General features: G+C 37.5%; 1 protein-coding gene and 1 long non-coding RNA gene across 2 annotated transcripts in view; both read right to left on the bottom strand.

The window, feature by feature from the left end:
• Positions 1-10444, bottom strand: part of LOC134754275 (glycerol kinase 3-like) — a 31959-nt gene extending 21515 nt beyond the window's left edge. Inside the window, exons 1-2 of the mRNA XM_063690538.1 lie at positions 10276-10444; positions 2055-2134 (exon numbers count right to left, since the gene is read on the bottom strand). Coding sequence (XP_063546608.1) covers positions 2055-2134; positions 10276-10348 — 153 coding nt within the window. The 5' untranslated portion in view covers positions 10349-10444. The remainder of the gene's footprint in view (positions 1-2054; positions 2135-10275) is intronic.
• LOC134754834 (uncharacterized) overlaps positions 1-21831 on the bottom strand; it is a 151445-nt gene that overhangs the window by 21515 nt on the left and 108099 nt on the right. The window lies entirely within an intron of this gene.

Here is a 21831-nt window from a genome sequence, read left to right as displayed (position 1 = left end):
AATCTATAGGTAAAGATCTATTTAGTGTATTTTTCTCAAAATTTTAGACCGAGTAGTTTCGGAGATAAAGGGGGGGGGGGGGGGGGGAATGGTCATTTTTTGCCTATTTTCTTGAATTACTTCTAAGCTGTTTATCCTAAAATTATCTAAAAAATATATATGAGATCCTCACAATGAGCTCTTTCATTTGATATGTAACACGATATAGTTTGAAAAACTATTTTATTTTATTTGCTCATTTACCCCCCAAAAGTGGCCCCTATGTATAAAATTAATTTTTATTTACGTTACATGTCCGTCTTTGGGTCACAACTTTACATATGTGTACCAAATTTCAACTTAATTGGTACAGTAGTTTCGGAGAAAATAGGCTGTGACAGACGGACAGACAGACAGACAGACGCACGAGAGATCCTATAAGGGTTCCGTTTTTTCCTTTTGAGGTGCGGAACCCTAAAAATACGAAAACACATCTAATTTACATTTCATTTCAGTTGTATGTTAACCGTAATATAAAATAGCTAGTCATATAGCCGAATGACGTTACGAGCAAATTTCAAACAGATATTTTTTAGTGATTGTGGTAAAGCGTTTTAAACTTAGTATAAAAAAAACTGCTTTCTATTTCGCGCGACAGGTATCCCTATCACCCGTAGTCCATTCGCAATTTTACACCCAATTTACAGATATTATTTATTTAGAATAGAAAATAATAGCAAAGTGGATATCGTGCAGATCGCGTCAAAAATTATAGTCATCTGCCAATGAATATTATTAGTCTTTGCTCTGGGCATAGAGTAACTTAAGAGCGGTACTGTCATAGTAAATTTTGTAACCCCAGTAAATTCACTGCCATCTGTCGACACACTTTAAAACTAAAAATAAATATTTATAAAAATACGATAAAATGTATTTAAACATGGATAAATGTTTTTTTTTACGTGCATTAATTATTTTTATGATTTTGACCCATGTTCTTTCACTGATATGCGTTAAAATGGTTAAATAACAAACGAAACCGTCAACGCCAGCTATACGACAGTAGGCCAAAGCTAGTAGCGCCCTCTGAACGAGAATCAAATTTTCTTGGTTTTCGAGGCACGTTTTTTCCTTAGACTGTATCCATCTATTACGGAGTTATATCTATCTTTGCTCTGGGCAACAATTGCATAATGAATGACAAACCAATATTGACACTAGTTATTACAAATTTTTTATAGCATCGTGAATTCGTGACAAGATAGTTGACATAGTAATGTTTTTCATGAATACGGTATAATGTTAGTACGAGTAACGTACGTACCTACGCAAATTGGCATGTTTTCTTATTTTTTTTTGTGTTTTGCATTGTTTTGTTCGTAGTCATTTTACTATAGCAGGCAAACTTGGCGTAAAATTGACATTTAAAAATAACTTTTCTAAAAATACTTAACTAATCTTAACTCGAATATCGTACATCAGCGGTGGTGTAACTGGTGGTTGTATTCTAAGTAAAGTTTTTGCCAACTGCCCATTGATTTAGACTTGTAAGTGACTACAGATGTGCGAATTGAGGAAAGTTAAAAAAAAAGCTAAAAATATTCTCGAATATTTCAGAAAAGTCCATAGGATATTAAGGAAATTTTTATTTTGGAAACGGAAAACTTCGATTCCCATACAATCATCAATAATAGCAAAGATAGATATAACTCCGTAATAGATGGATACAGTCTAAGGAAAAAACGTGCCTCGAAAATCAAGAAAATTTGATTCTCGTTCAGAGGGCGCTACTAGTTTTGGCCTACAGTCGTATAGATGGCGTTGACGGTTTCGTTTGTTATTTAACAATTTTAACGCATATCAGTGAAAGAATATGGGTCAAAATCATAAAAATAATTAATGCAAATAAAAAAAATCATTTATCTATATTTAAATACATTCTATCGTATTTTTATAAATCTTCATTTTTAGTTTTAAAGTGTGTCGACAGATGTCAGTGAATTTACTGGGGTTACAAAATTTACTATGACAGTACCGCTCTAGTATAAGTTACTCTATGATAATAGTAAACTTACTACAACTCTGACGGTCTTGGTGCCATCGTCGATGACGCCGACCAGCGACCTCCGGCTGCCGTCCTTCACCGGCATGTCACCTGAAAACGAACAAACATTCACTTATGGAATTTAAGAAGTATTACGATAAGTCCACCGGTGGCCGAGGCGGGAATCGAACCCGCGTCTTCAGCTTTACGCGGCTAACGTCCTGACCACTTAATTTTTGATGTAGGTATAGCGTATATGTACCTCCTCTATATGTACCTACTCCAAACCAAACCAAACGTAACCCAGCAGACAAAAGCAGTTTGGGCATAAAAGATTGTTGTTCAGTTATTTACGGCAGATTTAATCACATGCAAACTTATTAATAGTGATGAAAAAATACTCAAGATATTAATAAATTCATTGCAACAATACCGAAGCCAATATTATAATTAATTGCAATTAATATCTTAGGCATAATAGATAGCGGACCTCCGGTGTACTTATCGATACACGATAACTTTATTTATACATAGACTATATATAACTATCAAAGGTTAACAATATAAAACTGCGTAAATTGAAATTGAGATGTTTGAGCGAGACAACGCAATGCGCATATTATACCGACATCCAGCTCGCACATCGGAGCGACGTGCGAATCGCATCCAGTGCGATAACCGCCTTAGTTGAGACGCAATGCACCAATCATAACGATCAATCGAGAAAATACTAGAATTATCCCACACAGGCCTTGGCGGTTTGTTAAGGAAAACCGTCGACCGCAATAAATGTGACGTTTTCAACCAAAAGGTACCACATTGTCGGTTGTCGTTAAGGTTGATTTCTAATTGAAGCTATATGGAAATAGCGCCTTACTGACAAGCGACAATAAGTACCCTTTTGGTTGAAAATGGCACAAATATGACTTTATGGCTTAAATTCAAGTATAATTCACTTTATCAAAGTTGCAATTGTAAAATTGATACAAGATAACGTGCTACAGATAAAAAAACTGTTGAGTTATTTTGTGCGAAACGGATACACCTAATCGGCTAAGTGCGAGTTGGATGTAATTATCAAATTGGGTTAGTTTGCATTTTTGCGGCACGTTTAGGTACTAATGCACCGTTTCGAAAACTTCTCAATGTTTTGTTTGGGGATCGAAATTTTCCGTTTTCAAAATGAAAGTTTTCTTACTATTTTACTAAAATTTCTGACAACTTTTCCCATTGTTTTTATTGCAAATTTCCGAAACTTCACGAATGATTTTACGTTTCACGAATCACACCACGAATATCGTCAGAATAAGAAGCGTGTTTGAAAAGGGCGCTGCTTGATGAAATAATTTTGTCAAAAAATTAAGCAACAAAAAGTATTATGAATAGCTAATGTCACCTTACGAGTAGGTAAGGCAAAAATTGTTAACCTATTATACCTGTACGACTAAAAACTATCCGCATAAAAAAGGAAATCGACTTTAAGTTAAGATCTACGCTTTTTGCCCGGTAACATAGGTGACTTAATTTTCAAAGTTTTTGGTTACACAGGCGACATATTTTACTTTAGTATTTAATTTAATTTAATTTTATTGGGAAACAAACAGCTTACAATAATACAGGATATAGATATTATGACTAATACATGAGCCAAAACAGTTTCCACTAATGGAATAAAACATAAATGCTCAAAGGGAACTAGAGTAAAAATACATTATAACATATCATTTCAATCGTTCTAGTATTTAGTTGGTATATTAAATTTAAAAAAGTAACACTGAAGACAGGAGAAACTGCATTAGAGCATTGAAGGCATGCAATGTTTTTCTTTGCCTAATCGTCGCGTCGTTGCATTGAATACAACAATAAGGTATTTCCCCTTCTAGTGACTAGTGACGTAATTTCCTTCGGAAGCCATTGATAACTACAGTATTTCATTAAGTGCAAAGAACGAGAACAGAACAAGCTTATTGAATATAGGGAACGTGCGCGTTGGAGGGTCTGCCATTTTGTGGCCTGAATCGGAACCATAAACATGTACATAACATGTACATTGACACTTCACGCCAAAGCAAGTGCTGCCATCTTGTGGGCTACTTTGAAACCATAAACTACATTTGCGCCTCGCGCCAAAAATCTGACGTCTCCTGTGCTGCCCCCTACAGTTTATGCACGCTCCCTATATGTAAATACTAGCTGTTGCCCGCGACTTCGTACGCGTGGATTTGTATGTTGGTGGTTATATATTCTATAGGTACATGAGCATAATATAGAACATTATGCAGCAAAAGATATCAGTAGGGACGGTTAATCATTTGTTAATAATTATACAACGCATGAAATTTGTCTTTCACAAACTACGACGTTTCAAGACCCTAACTGAAAAAATTGTTCCCGATATAATCCCTCTCTTCCCTCTTAGAAAATTTACAAGTCCACTATTTAAAAAAAATCGCTCCCGAAACTATTAATACAAACTTTTCAAAAACGGTATCTGTAATCAATTTTCGTCTATTTTAATATAATGCCCTTTTTACCAAGTTTCAAGTTCCTAGCTTAAAAGAAAAGAAGTTACGCCTGAAAAGTTACGCGTTTCTGAAAAAAAAAAAAAAAAATGACTAATGATAATATGACAATCATTACATTATGACTTTCAATCATTATGTCAAACAATAGAGACCCGTCCTCTTATCATAGAAATTTGACATTTATCGCGACATATCCACACTATGATTACAAAGTATACCGTTAAACTATTGAAAAAAAAAAGTCCGTGCAGAGACTGCAGAGTTAGCTTAATCCGGCTATAGATGAAAATTTAAGTTATCAGGCATTATATTTTTTTATAATATAAGTTTTTGAATTTTGATAATTCTAGTTGCAAGGCACTCTACATTAATTAATTTCAAGTTGTTTAAACTGGTTTTGGGTTTTATGAGAGCCGGTTTAGGTACACAGGTAAAGTTGTAGATAGAAATACGTCTAAGATCTCCGACGTCTGTTACCTACAATAAAATGCCATACAACAAAACGCTAAAACACATAAGATTACACAATTTGACAGTGTTGTATGATAATACTATTATTTATTCTGTGGTGTTGTGTCAAATATTTTTGGTAAATCATTTTTATGGAAACATATTTAGTTGCTGCTGAATCGTCTCCGTAACCCAGAAGAAATCCACAAGACACAACTTTCGAACATATCAGACACACAATTTGACATTTAGAGTTGTATATGCACATGGAGACTACATAAAGGAGCCAAATCTCTATGTATAAAAAGTGTCCATAAAAAAACAGTAATTAGGCGGCGCCACCATACACCGAAATACTACCAAAAACAACCTACGTAATTTGGTCGGGTTATTAGTTGGTTCATGTTATACTCATGTCCCAGACCCTAACTAGCGCCACCGGAGAGATAAGGAACTATTATTTAAAGCTGAAAGCGGGCACTTTTGCAACAATTCTGCCATAAGAGATTGGCATCCTTTTCTATACCATCCATAATATGCAGTTGTATACGAAAGTAGTTGCTATGGTGATGTCCCCTGGGTTACTCTTCAAAAGTATAATTAAAAATGCTTTAACCTAGAGCTAAATAACATGATTAAATTAATTGTAAATTCATGTTAAATTTTATGGAGCACGATAAATGGAGATTACGATGCTAATCTTATTGAGGAAAATTATATTAACATAACATAACACAAATGGTACCTTCAAGTATCGGCTTATCTCGAAAGATTAAGATATATTAATGATAATAGTGAGCAGAAGTGTTTATAAACTTTATAACATTATCCTTTGCTGTAAGATAATGCTAGTTTATAACTTTAATTGTTTTATAATTTTGTGTAAAAAAAATTTTTTTTTATATTATTATTTAAATTAGTTACACAGCATTACAGTATTACTACCAAGGCACTGCGAACTACAAAACAAATAAAAATACAAAGATACAATACCCTACGAGAAAACACAAAAAATTAAGTATTTAAGATTATGAGGTAATTATCTTGATAATCTTTTATAATCTCAAAGCCCTGGAATATTTTTATTATATTTCAAAAGGTTGTTCGAAAGACATAATTATTTTTTTATCGAAAATGCCCGTTGTAGCATATATTTTTAATTGATGTGCATTTGTACACCAAAAAATAATATAAAGTGACAAAAGGATAAGCAGACAACCAACAAACAAAGTTGACGACATACATTTTAATTTTACATATGCATTAATGTTTGTTTTTAGTTTTACATTAAAAATATTTTAAAACTCAATTTGTATTTCAAAATCCTGTTGCAAACGAGTCTGATTATTAAGAAAAAAAGAAATTCGAATTTTAAATGAAAACAATGAAAACCCAACTTATTGATCATGATCACGCACTTTCAACACATCGCAACTAACTTATTTCAACTCTGTAAAAAATAAACTTACCGCCATCCATTATAATTTTTATAATAAAAAAAAACTATCCGAAACAAAATCCGCGCGTAATTTAAATTCCGAACGTGCGTTCCCGCGCTAACATTCATTTAGACTGCGGAGGCGCGTCAGTACACACCCATTCGTTATCGCGCGATGACGTATTTTGGCAGATTAGGCAAATAATAAATAACGTACAGTATCGTACGCAGTTAATAATAACGTACAGTATCAACAGGATATCGAACTTTATACATTTTATAATATATTGTTTCGTAAACTAAAGTTTTAGTGGTTCATGTAATTATTTGTTTCCCTTACATGATATTTAATAAAAATTGGGGCCACATCTGAGTAATGTTGTGTTGTAATAAAACATTTAACAAATCACATGGGATCAAATCTAGAGTTGATTTTGACTAATGGCTATGCTGAGAATATAACATCGGTGGAACTAAAAAGTGATAGATTTGATTCTAAGAATGAATAGAAGCATTATACATTTTAATCATATTTTCCTTGCTTTATCAACAAATATCAGCCAATAAAGAAACCGTGACGCTGTGTATCACTAATTGCTTAATGCCAGAGTCCAGACCAAAATATTTCCGATAAGAAGTCTCGAAGTCCACTTTTGATAGTGTTAACATTGATTCAGATGCCGATGTGTTTTCATTAGGGGCCGACTTCTCTAAAGTAACGTATGAGGCAATTAAGAGCACGTTTTTGCAGAAGCAAATTCCACGAGCATTGAGACAAATGGATTATGAAAACCCCCGCTGTGAATTTGCCCATTAGTCTAGTTTGTCATACTAATCGATATATGTAGTGTCTTATAAATTATAATAGGTAGTGATAGTATAGAGAGATATAATTGTTGACGGCGTTCCGATTTAATTAATAATATCTCTTGCTATATTTGGAACTTCCAATATCTCTTACTATATTTGGAACTTCTAATATCTCTTGCTATATTTGGAACTTCCAAATATAGCAAGAGATATTATTAATTGAATCGGAACGCTGTCAACAATTATATCTCTCTATACTATCACTATTATAATTAAAGGCATGTTTACAAAAACAACATAACTACACTAGACATGAATTTACAGGAAACGAAAAAACTAAATGTCCTCTTATATATTAGTTATTGGACATAAACATTGTATAGGTGATTTTAGTAAGTGGCCAATAGTTCCGAAATATACGATTACACATTTCAAAGACCAGTATTTATGGAAAAAAATTGAAAAATAAGTTCGTCACTTATGCTGTTTTTGTAAAATTTTGTTAGTTATGTTCTTTTTGTAAGAAAATAAAACAAATTTCTATAGAAATTATGTCTTGTATTCTAGAGTCGTTGTATTGTAGAGTTGTTGTCAGAGAGGTACAGATTTATCTTACTTAACTAGTGGATTGTGACTGATTTTGGACAATTGGGGTCATTTTTGGACACTATCTTTTGCTCTACATGTAGATCCTGCTTAAACGAATGCTATGATACCAAAAACTCAAATCCGCAAAATCAAACATGCCTTCAATTTATAAGACTAGGAACTAAGCTAGGTCGAAATCTGTAGGTGGAAATCAAGAGTCGTTGATTATAGTAGACGCGTTTATCGACTTGATAGGTCACACTATCACTTTTTGACACCGTTCGATAGAAGGAAACAGATGCAGTATCCTGTCGAGGCGACAACTGTGTCCATCAGACACCCGTTTAAAAAAAACTGTTTATTAAAAAAAAACCGATGTTAACACATAACATTATAATTTATAAATATACAGTTTTTGGTTGTCTTTCTTTAACTTACGGAGAACGGCCAATAATCTTCCACTATACTTATCTACTTATCTTATCTTGCTGGTCTGATTTTTTTAACCCGCTGTTTAGTACTTGGTAATTTACGCATGTGAAAAAACACTTAAGAAAGTAAGGCAGCTTAAATGGCGATGGACAGGACATATGACCAGAGAAAGTAGAACAAAATGGACAAAAATTATAACAGAATGGCTCCCACAAGATGGAAATAGGAAGCAAGGTGGCCAATTTAAAAGATGGAAAGATGACATCAATAAAATTGGAGGAAGAGAATGGCCTAAAAAAGCCAACGACAGAGAGGAATGGAAGAAGCTGGAAGAGGCCTTTGTGTCACAGGACACGCTGGACAACAAACAAAGATAATGATGCGAAGAAAACTGATATACAATGATGTGCAGTTTAGTCACCAGCAATGCAGGCTACAATATAATCCATACTAATATTATGAATGCGAAAGTCTGTCTGTCTATGTGTTCCCTCTTCACGCTTAAACCGCTGAATCGATTTAGATGAAATTTGGCATAGAGATAGTTTGATTCCCTGAGAAGGACATAGGATAGTTTTTATCCCGAAAATCTTCCCTTAAGTAAAAAGCAGGGTGGAATTGAGATAATTAATGAAGTGTCTGCTAATTGTGCATAATATGCTCAAATTGAATAATTGCTATAAGACTTTCTCCAGGCGCTATTCTTACTCTTGCTGGGGTTACTGAGTCCACGCAGACGAAGTCGCGGGCAAAAGCTAGTAATAATATAATTTACGCATGTAGCTGACTTTTACGATACAGGCATAGCCTAGTGTGGAAGTCGTCGATAATCTGCATACTGTATTTACAATTCTCCTTGGTTAATAAATAATTTTTACTTTACTTTTACTTGACATAGCATAAGGGCGCCCTACAATACTTATTCTCAAAATTTTAAGGCAACACACAATCCCACAGAATATCATCTGAATAAACATCGTTTTTAGTGTTCAGTACCCAAAGGGTAAAAAAAAACGGGACCCTATTACTAAGACTTCGCTGTCCGTCTGTCACCAGACTGTATCTCATGAACCGTGATAGCTAGACAGTTGAAAATTTCACAGATGATGTATTCTATTGCCGCTATAACAACAAATACTAAAAACAGGATAAAATAAATATTTAAGTGGGGCCCCATACAACAAAAGAATTTTTTCCCCCCGTTTTTTGCATAATAGTACGGAACCCTTCGTGCGCGAGTCCGACTCGCACTTAACCGGGTTTTTTTAAAGGTGTTAAAAGAGTAGCGTTCGCAACCTAGTTAATGCTTCTTAACCTTGAAGGAGCACTTAATTTTCAATCTCAGAGAACCTATCTTGGTCTAGTAGAAAAAGTAGGGGCGAATCGCCTAGCCTAGTACGGGCATGTGATGCGGATGGATGAAAGTCATGTGACGATAAAGTTATCACGAATCAATGTAGGGGGTATGAGTGAGAAGAAAGGAAAACCGAGGAAAAGGTGGATAGATTGTGTGAGAAGTGATGGTAAGAAACGAACGCAAGTGAATGATGAGCTGACGGGCGACAGAGAGGCATAGAAGAGAGACATGCTTCGCCGATCGAGAGTGAATGGGATAAGGGCAATCGAATGATGATTTTGGAATGGAATAAATATACATGCTGCATAGACCCCGAATGAATGGGATAAGGGCAAGCGAATGATGAGTTGACGGGCGACAGAGAGGCATGGAATAAATAGACATGCTGCGTTGACCCCGAATGAATGGGATAAGGGCAAGCGAATGATGAGTTGACGGGCGACAGAGAGGCATGGAATAAACAGACATGCTGCGCTGACCCCGAATGAATGGGATAAGGGCAAGCGAATGATGAGTTAACGGGCGACAGAGACATGAAAGAAAAAGACATGCTGCGCTGACCCCGAGTCATCAAGCGAATGATGAGAGTACCTAACTTGTGTGTCATAAATAACGCAACTTCACAAACAATTACATAACCCACGCAACTCACCGTGAACGGTCTTCTGTCTCCTCAAAATTCTCTTAAACGACCTATCCATGGCGCCTCTCACTCGCACACTCATTACGGATCAGAAATCACTTAAAACGATTAAATTGATTTAATAGAAGCGACGGATTGTCTGGTCGCATGATTACTGACTAATATAGCGTGAGAAACAAAAATAGATCATGAATGAAAGGGCGAAGGGGCTGGCGCAATAAACAATGCAACACTATTAACGCGACGTAAATAGGTATGCATTTAATTGGTACACATTTCATGTAGGATCATGTATGTAAGTTTGGGGACAAATCAAATTATTTTATTAAATATTTTGATTTGTGTTTTTTTAAGTAGTCACACTACTATATATAAATTAAAAACTGTAATAGATGTCATATATTAAAGAAAAAGTGACGAAGCCCTCCAGTTTCTCTTTAATATATGACATCTATTACAGTTTTTAATTTATATATAGTAGTGTGACTACTTAAAAAAACACAAATCAAAATATTTAATAAAATAATTTGATTTGTCCCCAAACTTGTTCATAGATGGCAGCACCAGTCTCTCTCGCTACAACGTAAATCCGTAAGGACTTCGTTTAGGAGGTGCAAGCGCGCACTGCTTGCCCTTAGAGCTGGTCAAAGACGCCTAGTCTTACTAAGATGGCATATAGTAGAGAAATTCGGACGGGCACCGCCGTGGCGGGGTGGCCTAGGGGTTCATGGCGTTAGCCGCGATAGCTAAAGACGCCGGTTAGAATCCGGCCTTCACCACTGGAGGGCTTCGTCACTTTTTCTTTAATATATGACATCTATTACAGTTTTTAATGTATGTAAGTAGTTATGTTGTAGTCGTTGGGTGGACGACATCCGGAAGATTGCGGGTCACCTCTGTTCTGGATGAGATTAGCTCAGGACCGGGACAAGTGGCGTGCTGGAAGAGAGGCCTATGCTCAGCAGTGGGCGATAAAGGGCTGATATAATGATGATGATGATGTAAGTAGTGGAAATTGATGGAGAAGGCCTTTACCTAGAAGGGCTCTAACGCACATATCAATATTACTTAAAACTAATTTATCACAGAATTGCTTTTGTAACTGTAACTTAACTAGATATACTCATTAGAATAAAACGCTTTTTTATTTATTTTATTTTATATGCCATTTGTTAAATGGTCAAACAAAATACTAGGCCCACTTTTAAACACACTATCGCTGAGAAATATAAGTTAAGAGTCCGCAGCAAGCTCGGCCGAATTTCACCTTCCCATACAAACGGAGTTTTGTACTCATTTCATTTAAAAATACGTGTTGGATTGCCTACTGTAATGAAACTTTGCACATACAATGACATGCCTGTAATTAGTTTATACAGCTCCAGCTTATAAAACAAACGAAATAGAGCAAAAACAAGTTTTGTATGAAAAACTTAAATGCGCTGTATTTTTTTAAATATGTTGTCTGAAGCTACATAAACTAATTACAGACATAGATATACCTTATCCTATTGTAAGTACAAAGTTTCAGAGCAATCAATCTAGCTAGTCGTTTTAAATGAGAGCGTAACTACGTTTGTATGGAGAACTGAGCTTGCTGCGGACTCAAGGTTAAAGAAAATTAGCCAAGATCAAGATAACGAACTGACACTCACTGAAAAAGAAAAGACGTCAATATTCCTGAGATTCGCAGTTTCAGCCTTGACCGACTTTTGCACTTGCCAATTTGAATACATAGCACGAGCAATAGACGCAGAGTATATAGTGTCTCATTGATTTTTATGGCATACTGAGTACTGTAAAAACTACATTAAGTACATGTCCTAAGACCTACGGATTAAAGATTCGACCTTTGAAGCTTGACCTGAAAAGAAACAATTGAAAAAAAAGACCGGACAAGTGCAAGTCGGACTCGCCCACCGAGGGCTCCGTACTTTTAAGTATTTGCTATTATAGCGGCAACAGAAATACATCATCTGTGAAAATTTCAACTGTCTAGCTATCACGGTTCATGAGATACAGCCTGGTGACAGACAGACGAACAGTGGAGTCTTAGTAATAGGGTCCCGTTTTTACCCTTTGGGTACGGAACCCTAAAAAAGCTTGGGTCCGGCGTGGATAAATCGCCACAACTCCACTTAAAGTCTAGCGAGTCCCGCCTTAACAAGTCCTTGATGCCGTCAAGGAATCACGTGAATCGTCTCGCAAACCCGTGACGCGCTCGCCACGCCCACGTCGCCGAGTCGTTACAGTTTTATATAGCTATGCGTAAATCGCGTGATGCGTAATCAGCCGGCCTAGCCAAGGTAACTGAACTTCCATTGCATAGATTCAAAAAACATATTAAGAGTAGATTAATTAGTAAAGCTTATTATAATTTCAAGGATTATATTAATGACAAAAATGCCTGGGACTGAGTTGACTTGTGCCTGACTTAGCACTTTTAATATTTATATTTTATTATACTCTGCTGACTCCTATTCCTTTTATGTATATTTGACATTATCTTTTAATTAGTTGTTAATTGTTGCCAATTGTATTGTTTATTATTATTATTATTTTTTATTATTAATGATTGTAATTTTTACTTATATTTTGTATGACATGTCAAAAGTGCGTATTAATTTATTATTAAGCTTACTTGAATAAACGATTTTTGAAGTTGAAGTTGAAGGTAACGATCTAACAATCGCTTGCGCTTCGCCACCGAATCGCTTTGTGTCTCTATCACTATTTCATAGTGCGACAGCGAACCAATCCAATGCCTTTCAGCATGACTCTTATATTTCCGCACAGACTACAACGTGATCTCTGTTTCAGGGATGTTACGGATGCCGATTTTTTGACATCCGCGGATGCGGATGCGGATTTTTAAAGGCTTACATCCGCGGATGCGGATGTCGAGATTAGGCACATAAATAACGTGAAATATTAAACTTTAGTCATTTTTATTTTACAAAAAAACTAAACTTTTAGTGACACCCGTTGACCACGAACGCTGTAAAGAGTTCGAAACGTCGGGATGTATTATAAATTCAATATACGCGATATAATCCGTTTTCATAGTTTTATTTCATGAGTAACTATCGCGGTAACCGTAAACTTTTAGTATTTGAACAAGAATATAGGTGCCCCACTTTCACATACTAAAGTCCAAATAAAACAAACTTTTCACTTCTTTGCGCTGTCCGTCATATAGGCTTTAGTGCTCGATCGACGAATCACAAAAACGAAACGAGATTCCTATTGCCTAATGACGAAATTACCTAGCACTTACGTCGCCGCTAAGACGTTCCTGTACCTAACTGTTCCACATCCGCATCCGCATTAAGCTCCGCATCGATTTTATGCGGATGCGGATGTAGAAAATAACGCGGAAGTTCCGCGGTTGCGGATGCAGGTGCGAATATTCGCAACATTCCTGCTCTGTTTAAGTTTACGTTTTAAAAAGGCAAAATTGTAGGTATTCAATTATCTCTACTTCAACCTTAATGCTAATATGAGCCCTAAATTCTTCATATTCATTCATATCAGCCAAAAGCAAAATTCCTCCATTGCTGGATAAAGGCCTCCTACGGATCTCAATAAGAAAGAAAAAAAAAGAAGTGTGTGCGTGTATAATCTTTACGCGTGATTGAACTCCAATTGGGGAGTAAAACTTCTTTCTCTCACGGTAGCCCCGCAGGCATTTGGCAGTTAGAAAACCGCAGCCAAATAACACTAGACCCTACTCATAGTGTTGTGTTCCTGCCGGTGAGTAAGGTTGCCAGAGCTCGAGGGAGAGGAGTGTTAGGGTCGGCAACGCGCATGCAACTCCTCTGGAGTTGCAGGCGTACATAGGCTACGGAGACTGCTTAACATCAGGCGGGCCGTATGCTTATTTGCCACCGACGTAGTATTAAAAAAAAAAGTTAGTGCCGTGAGGTCCATGAACAGATACGACCTTTTGTAATATTGCATAGTTTTGTTGACTATTGACAAAAGTGTATAAACGTATGATGTATGACGTAGAAAAATGTTTATAGGTACAGTTGAGTAGTCAAATGTGGATGTTGTTTTGTTTGGGCACAGAATAAGTATTAGTATTATCATACAGAACGGCCAAGCATCGCCTCGCCCCGACTCGGAATTACCTCGCCCCGCGACACCAGATTGACGGCCGTTTGCCGGCCGCTCAGTACTATTTTTAAGCAACTTACACACACTATGACGCTAGACGCGTGTAAAGACGAGCCGTTCACACATAGAAACGCAAGTAATTTTTGATGTATAGCGTGTCCGCCATGTGCTATTGAAAAGTGTATAAAAATGTATGAGGTATGACGTAGAAAAATATTTATACAGTTGAGTAATCAAATGTGGATGTATCGATGTATGCAGCTCGTAATGTGGTTGTTTTGTTTGTGAGAACGGCCACGCATCGCCCCGCCCCGACTCGGAATTACCTCGCCCCGCGACACCAGATTGACGGCCGTTTGCCGGCCGCTCTGTACTATTTTTAAGCAACTTACACACATTATGACGCTAGACGCGTGTACAGACGTGCCGTTCACACATAGAAACGCAAGTAATTTTTGATGTATAGCGTGTCCGCCATGTGCTATTGACAACTGTATAAAAATGTATGAGGTATGACGTAGAAAAATATTTTTTACAGTTGAGTAATCAAATGTGTATGTATGCAGCTAGTAATGTGGTTGTTTTGTTTGTGAGAACGGCCACGCATCGCCCCGCCCCGACTCGGAATTACCTCGCCCCGCGACACCAGATTGACGGCCGTTTGCCGGCCGCTCAGTACTATTTTTAAGCAACTTACACACATTATGACGCTAGACGCGTGTACAGACGTGCCGTTCAAACATAGAAACGCAAGTAATTTTTGATGTATAGCGTGTCCGCCATGTGCTATTGACAAGTGTATAAAAATGTATGAGGTATGACGCTATGACGTAGAAAAATATTTATACAGATGAGTAATCAAATGTGTATGTATGCAGCTCGTAATGTGGTTGTTTTGTTTGATTCCGAAGGTGTGGTTTTGTAATACTGGGGCCACACGAAACGCCGGGAAACGCGTAATTGTATTTTGATATGGGTGTACGAATGTACTTTTTGCCTGAAATAAAACTTTATTTATTTATAATAATGTCTTCGGTTACCGCGATTTATTTATTTATTTTATTTTATTATCGCGTTAAATGGACGTTTTTAGGGTTCCGTACCCAAAGGGTGAAAACGGGACTATTACTAAGACTCCGCTGTCTGTCTGTCTGTCCGTCTGACACCAGGCTGTATCTCATGAACCGTGATAGCTACAGTTAAAATTTTCACAGTTGATGTATTTTTTCCGTTATAGTGGCAACAGAAATACAACAAATACTTAAACAAAACGGCCAAGTGCGAGTCGGACTCGCCCACCGAGGATTCCGTACTTTTTAATATTTGTTGTAGCGGCAACAAAAATACATCATCTGTGAAAATTTCAACTGTCTAGCTATCACGGTTCATGAGATACAGCCTGGTGACAGACGGCGGTGTCTTAGTAATAGGGTCCCGGTTTACCCTTTGGGTACGGAACCCTAAAAACAGAATAAAATTAATATTTAAGTGGGGCTCCCATACAACAAACGTGATTTTTTGCAGTTTTTTTCCGTAATGGTACGGAACCCTTCGTGCGCGAGTCCGACTCGCACTTGGCCGGTTTTTCATACGGCCACGGCCACACTGGGATTATCGCGATAATCAACGGCGTTTCCCGTTGGTGTGGCCACGGCATTACACACTATTATTGATGTTCACTGCGTATATACCTAACTATATTTGTGGTATTTCCTATAAAAAGGGACCTTATTGTCGATGGCGCTTACGCCGTTATTAACGATGCTCCGATATAAATACAATGCCGCGCGACGCTGTGCGGCGTAAGCGCCATCGACAATAAGGTCCCTTTTCATAAAAATGCCCCATTTATTTGTATATATAGTACATGTGCTTCAAAACTTGTATTGTAGGTATAGGTAACTAAAATTAAAACCATTCTGCAATAATAGTCTTAAACTAGTTAATCATTACTTTGCAGAATAAAACTAAGTATTATTTAGTAGGTACTTATTATTTGTTCAGAATTTAGTTAAACATACCTAATTATTAAATATTTTCACTTGTGTACTGAAAGTAGAAACACCACAATTTAAATTATGAATGGTCAGTGCATGAGACCTCTTAAGATTGCCAAAGAAGATTGGTAAGGGCCACTTACACGTGACTTACACCATCCCACTAACCCGGGGTTAACAAGTTAAGCGCCCCTTGCATTATCCCACTAACCCCGGGGTTAACCGGTTAACCGGTTAAGCGCTACTTGCATAATCCCACTAACCCGGGGCAGAACCGGTTAAGCGCTACTTGCATCATCCCACTAACCCGGGGTTAACCGGGTAAGCGCCACTTGCTCCATCCCACTAACCCGGGGTTAACCGGGTAAGCGCCACTTGTTGCACCATCTCACTAACCCGGGGTTAACCGGTTAAGCGCCACTTGCATCATTCGACTAACCCGGAGTTAACCGGTTAAGCGCTTATTGCACCCTCACACTAACCCGGGGTTGACCGGTTAAACCGTTAACCCAGTGTCAAATTGTACTGGTAACCATGGTAACTCCAAGTTTAACCGGTTAACCCCAGGTTAGTGGGATGATGCAAGTGGCCCTAACAAAGGTGCCATTTACGGTACGGTAGTGTGCTCGCAAAGCTGAAGATTCAAGTCAAACCTTATCCACCGGAGGCCGGAGGTCATTGACATTTAAAAAAAAATTATAATTAATCTAATTCAATTCATTTCCTACATAAACCTTAGAGAAACCCAACAATAGAAAAAGATATAAAAATTGGGGAAACAGTCCATAGGAAGAAGAAGAAGAAGAATATTATAAATCCGAAAGTCTGTCTGTGTGTTACCTCTTCATGATTAAACCGCTGAACCGATTTAGTCCTAATTTGGCATAAAGATAGTTTGACCCCGGAGAAGGACTTAGGATAGTTTTTATGTCAGAAATCATCCCTAAAGAGTCAAAAGGGCGGTGAAATTGAGAGATTTAATGAATTGCCTGATAATCGCACTTAAACTATCGTGAGACATATTTCAAAATATTTATCAGTACGGTTTTTACTCACTATTATTTTTAGTCGCTTTTGGCGACATGTTTCGGATTACTAGACTTATACTGACCGGGATATAGACCGGGATGTTTCGGATTCTTTGGGAATCTATACTCGGACACGACGACACGAGTCTCTCGTACAACCGCCGCGGACACTCGTGCCTGAGGATGGATTCCCAAAGAATCCGAAACATGTCGCCAAAAGCGACTAAAATTAATAGTGAGTAAAAACCGTACTGATAAATATTTTGAATTGCCTGATAATTGATGTCAAGCAACTATGAATGTTTACTTGTTTGGAAAATAAATTAATAGTTTTCCTCAAATCAATTTAATGAATACAACAAATGACATCATGTGAGTTTATCAGTGCTTCACATTGAGGTCGAACGGTGGCCAAAGTACAGTAACCTTGCATTAGTGATAACTTGAGATAACTTCTAAGTTATTTGCGATACATTTCCAGTTGTGAAGTATGTTATAGTTTGATATTAAGTCCCCAGCAAGCTCGGTTCTCCATACAAACGAAGTTATGCTCTCATTTTGAAACGACTAGCTATATTGCTATGAAACTTTGTACTTACACTACTTACAATAGGATAGGTATATCTAGTCCTGTAATTAGTTTATGTAGCTTTAGATACAATAGTTAAAAAATACAGCAAATTTAAGTTTTAATACATTTTAAATATTAAATGTCGTATTTTCTATAAAAAGAGACCTTATTGTTTATCGCTTATCAACGATGCTCCGATATAAATACAATGCTGTGTGGTGTAAGCACCATTGACAATAAGGTCCCTTTTCATAGAAAATGCCCCAAATATACCTAGTTTTTGGTTATTTTTATTGTGTAATTTTTCTTTTCAAGTAGACCTTTCTAAGTTGGCAGATATTCGGTATTCGGCCGAATAGTAGGTAACAATTCGGCAAAGGCAATTTATGTTAACCCCCCAAACACATGTTTAAACCGGTAAGTAGTTTCAAAAGGGGCGTGTCTCTCAAATATCATATTAATTTATGTGGTTAGTAAACAAGAATCTGAAGATAAACATACAAAATTAAAGTTGTAGACAAAACGAGGTAATTTATTCATACAGCCAAAGTGCAAATTCTTGCGCAAGGTTCTTACTACTTAATGAGATCAACATCAAACCGGTACAGCGGTTAAAGTACGCATACGAGAAAATAGCAATGAAAATTGTCAAGCATTCTCATTAGATACTTGAAATTCACCTATTGTTACTCGATTTTCACTGGACATGAAACCGTAAGTAGCAAATACGTGTTAAGGATATTTAAGGTTTCCTGATCAGTTTAATATAACCCTGTTTCAGTCAAAAAATAACACTCATGAATGATGTAAGAACCAAAATTTATACAGGATTTAGCATACAAAACATACAGAATGACGTACCTGCTTTAAAACCGAAGTGGTGCTCACAAAACACGATTAAGTGATATTAGCACACAGCTATCATGTTAGTTTGGACTGCAATTTAGATTTATTTACTTTTTTAAGTGGAGAGAGTAAAGTAAATGACACCACACCAGCCACACAACACAACACACCACACGCACGGCGCTGAGCACGACAGATAAGAAAAACTTGAGCCGCACTTTTATTGAGCAGTTAGTAGGCGTGTATGAAGAGCGCTTTCAACTCAACTGACTACGACTTAGACGTGACGATGACGTGTGCGTTATTAATTTTTATTAAATTATAAAACAGATGCTGGTATTTCATTTGACTATATAATTAATATTATAACAAAAACATATAACGGCGATAAACAAATATTTTTAGTCTCAATTAAACCGGTATCTTTTTTTATTAATAAAATTAACACAAGCTCAGTGTCCTTAACGATCTTCATAAACACGGGGGCTAATGTAATGCCAAGTTGACATTGCTGTCAATGTCCTCCAGTCATAGTCCAGTCAGAGGTCAAAATAGGTCCTAAGGTTTTTTCCATTATTATAAAATCGAACTGAAATGTAATATTAATCACATTAATACATGGAAACTTACGACCTCTTTTTATCGCCCTTTAGAATCGCCTGATGGTCGTGTCATTCACGATGACGCGCAGATTTGTCAAATCTAATCCATACTAAAAGTGTGTCTGTTACAAAGGGCCTGACACTCTTTGATAGAGAAAGAGAGTCTTATTGCGATTCCTAAGGAAATAAATTGTGCCATGCTTTGTCCTTATCACCGACCGGGTGGCATCATAGGTAGGAGGAGATGGGGAAATACCGAAATTTATAAGAGTGAAAGAGAAAAACTGCTGAGCAAATTTTATATGAATATTCTTTATCTTACCCCCGGTCACTCGGTGGCACGTCTATAACTACTTGTAAATACTATGTCTATGGTCTGTTACCTCTTCACGCTTAAACCTCTGAACCGATTTAGTTGAAATTTGGTATAGAGTTAGTTGAGTCCCGGGGAAGGACATAAGAGTAGTATTTATCCCAGAAATCATCCTTTAAGGGGGTGGAAGTTTGAATAGGAAATCGATAAGAAGCAGATTAGATAAGCTACCCAAATTACTAACTCCACGCAGACGAAGTCGCGGGCAAAAACTAGTCTTTAATGACATGACTGCGAGTCAAGGCACGCGTATTCGTGAATGACACGATCTATAAGCGATTACCGTCTCCACGTCTCCCATCCCATGGACGCTTTGTAAGTGCGTTACCGGCCTTTAAGATAGTGTACGCTCTTTTTTAGGGCTCCGTATCCAAAGGGTAAAAACGGGACCCTATTACTAAGACTCCACTGTCTGTCAGTCTGTCCGTCTGTCTGTACGTCTGTCCGTCTGTCTGTCACCAGGCTGTAATCTCATGAACCGTGATACCTAGACAGTTGAAATTTTCACAGATTATGTATTTCTGTAGCCGCTATAACAACAAATACTAAAAAGTAAGGAGCCCTTGGTGGGCGAGTCCGACTCGCACTTGTCCGTTTTTTTAAGGTTTCAAGGTCGTATCGGTCCGGAAATACCGCAGGCTACACTTCGTCCCACAGTTTAGCTGTGCGAGACAGAAAGTTTCTGCAGAAACTATCTCTATACCAAATTTCAGCTAAATCGGTTCAGCGGTTTAAGCGTGAAGAGGTAACAGATAGAGAGACACACTTTCGCATTTATAATATTAAGTATGGATAGTATGGATTACGTCACTACTAGTTACTAGCAAGAGTATCATGCTAGTATCCTTACTCAAGGAAGGTCAAGCTCAATTATATGCTTAGATAACTTACGGTCTAAAGTCTTCTCAGGTTCAATGCCTCAGGGGTCAAAATATGGGGTAAGGACAATTCCTTACCCCATATTTTGACCCTGGTCGCTATCGACCCAATGATAATATTCATTCACATCGCATTATCAGTGTTGAACTTTTTGTATTATTTTCAGTGAATCTACAGAAAAATCTTAACGCCTACACAAATTTAATGGCAACATTTTATCGATTGAAAATCACATGGACACAAAATGTTGGCATAGGCATAGTGAAAAACGGTTTTGGGTTTCTGGTCTGGTTCGCAAGTGCGAGTAGGACTCGCCCACCGAGGATTCCGTACTTTTTAGTATTTGTTGTTATAGCAGCGGCAACAGAAATACAGCATCTGTGAAAATTTCAACTGTCTAGCTATCACGGTTCATGATACACAGCCTCTGGTGACAGACAGACGGACAGACGGACAGCGGCGTCTTAGTAATAGGGTCCCGTTTTTACCCTTTTTGTACGGAACCCTAAAAAGGTTCTAAAGTCAAATTAAAAGTAAGAAAGTTAAAATAAAGTTTTCTCAGCAGACATTGGGACTATTGTAGAGTGAACACCGGTCTATGGACTGAAGTTTGGGTGGAAAATGAGACTGGGTTATTCACACGTCCGGACACCTGCCATAACAATGTAAACACACGTTATCGAGGCAGGTGGTGACTTGCCGCTGACTAGACGGGCCCCTGAAACTGTCGTCATAAAGACCAACGCACCAGTAACACCGGCTCAGGGGTGTCAAGAGGTGTGCGCCGCTTTCTACCCAGTGGCTGCCACGTCGTGTCTTGCGTCTTTCACTTCCAGAGTACCTATCGTTATTATTAGGAGGATTAATGACCGCGAGTAACCATATATCATGGTGTAATATACTCCGCCTGGTATATACTCTCTTCCGAGACCTGCGAACCACGTGACTGACTGCCTACGTCATCGTGAACCTGTGAACAGGGCTTCTGTCAGTCACGTGGTTCGCGAGTCTCGGAAGAGAGTACCTTGATATTATTATACCGTGCCTTATAAGGTCCATCTAGCCTCCTAAGGCCCAGCCACATAAATGTAAAATCCAAAACTTGCCACTGCAATTTGAACCTATAGTGTAGGAAATAGCGTTGAATTTG

The sequence above is a fragment of the Cydia strobilella genome, chromosome 1 (assembly GCF_947568885.1).
Source record: "Cydia strobilella chromosome 1, ilCydStro3.1, whole genome shotgun sequence".
NCBI classification, from domain to species: domain Eukaryota; kingdom Metazoa; phylum Arthropoda; class Insecta; order Lepidoptera; family Tortricidae; genus Cydia; species Cydia strobilella.
This window is presented reverse-complemented; position numbering and strand designations above follow the sequence as displayed.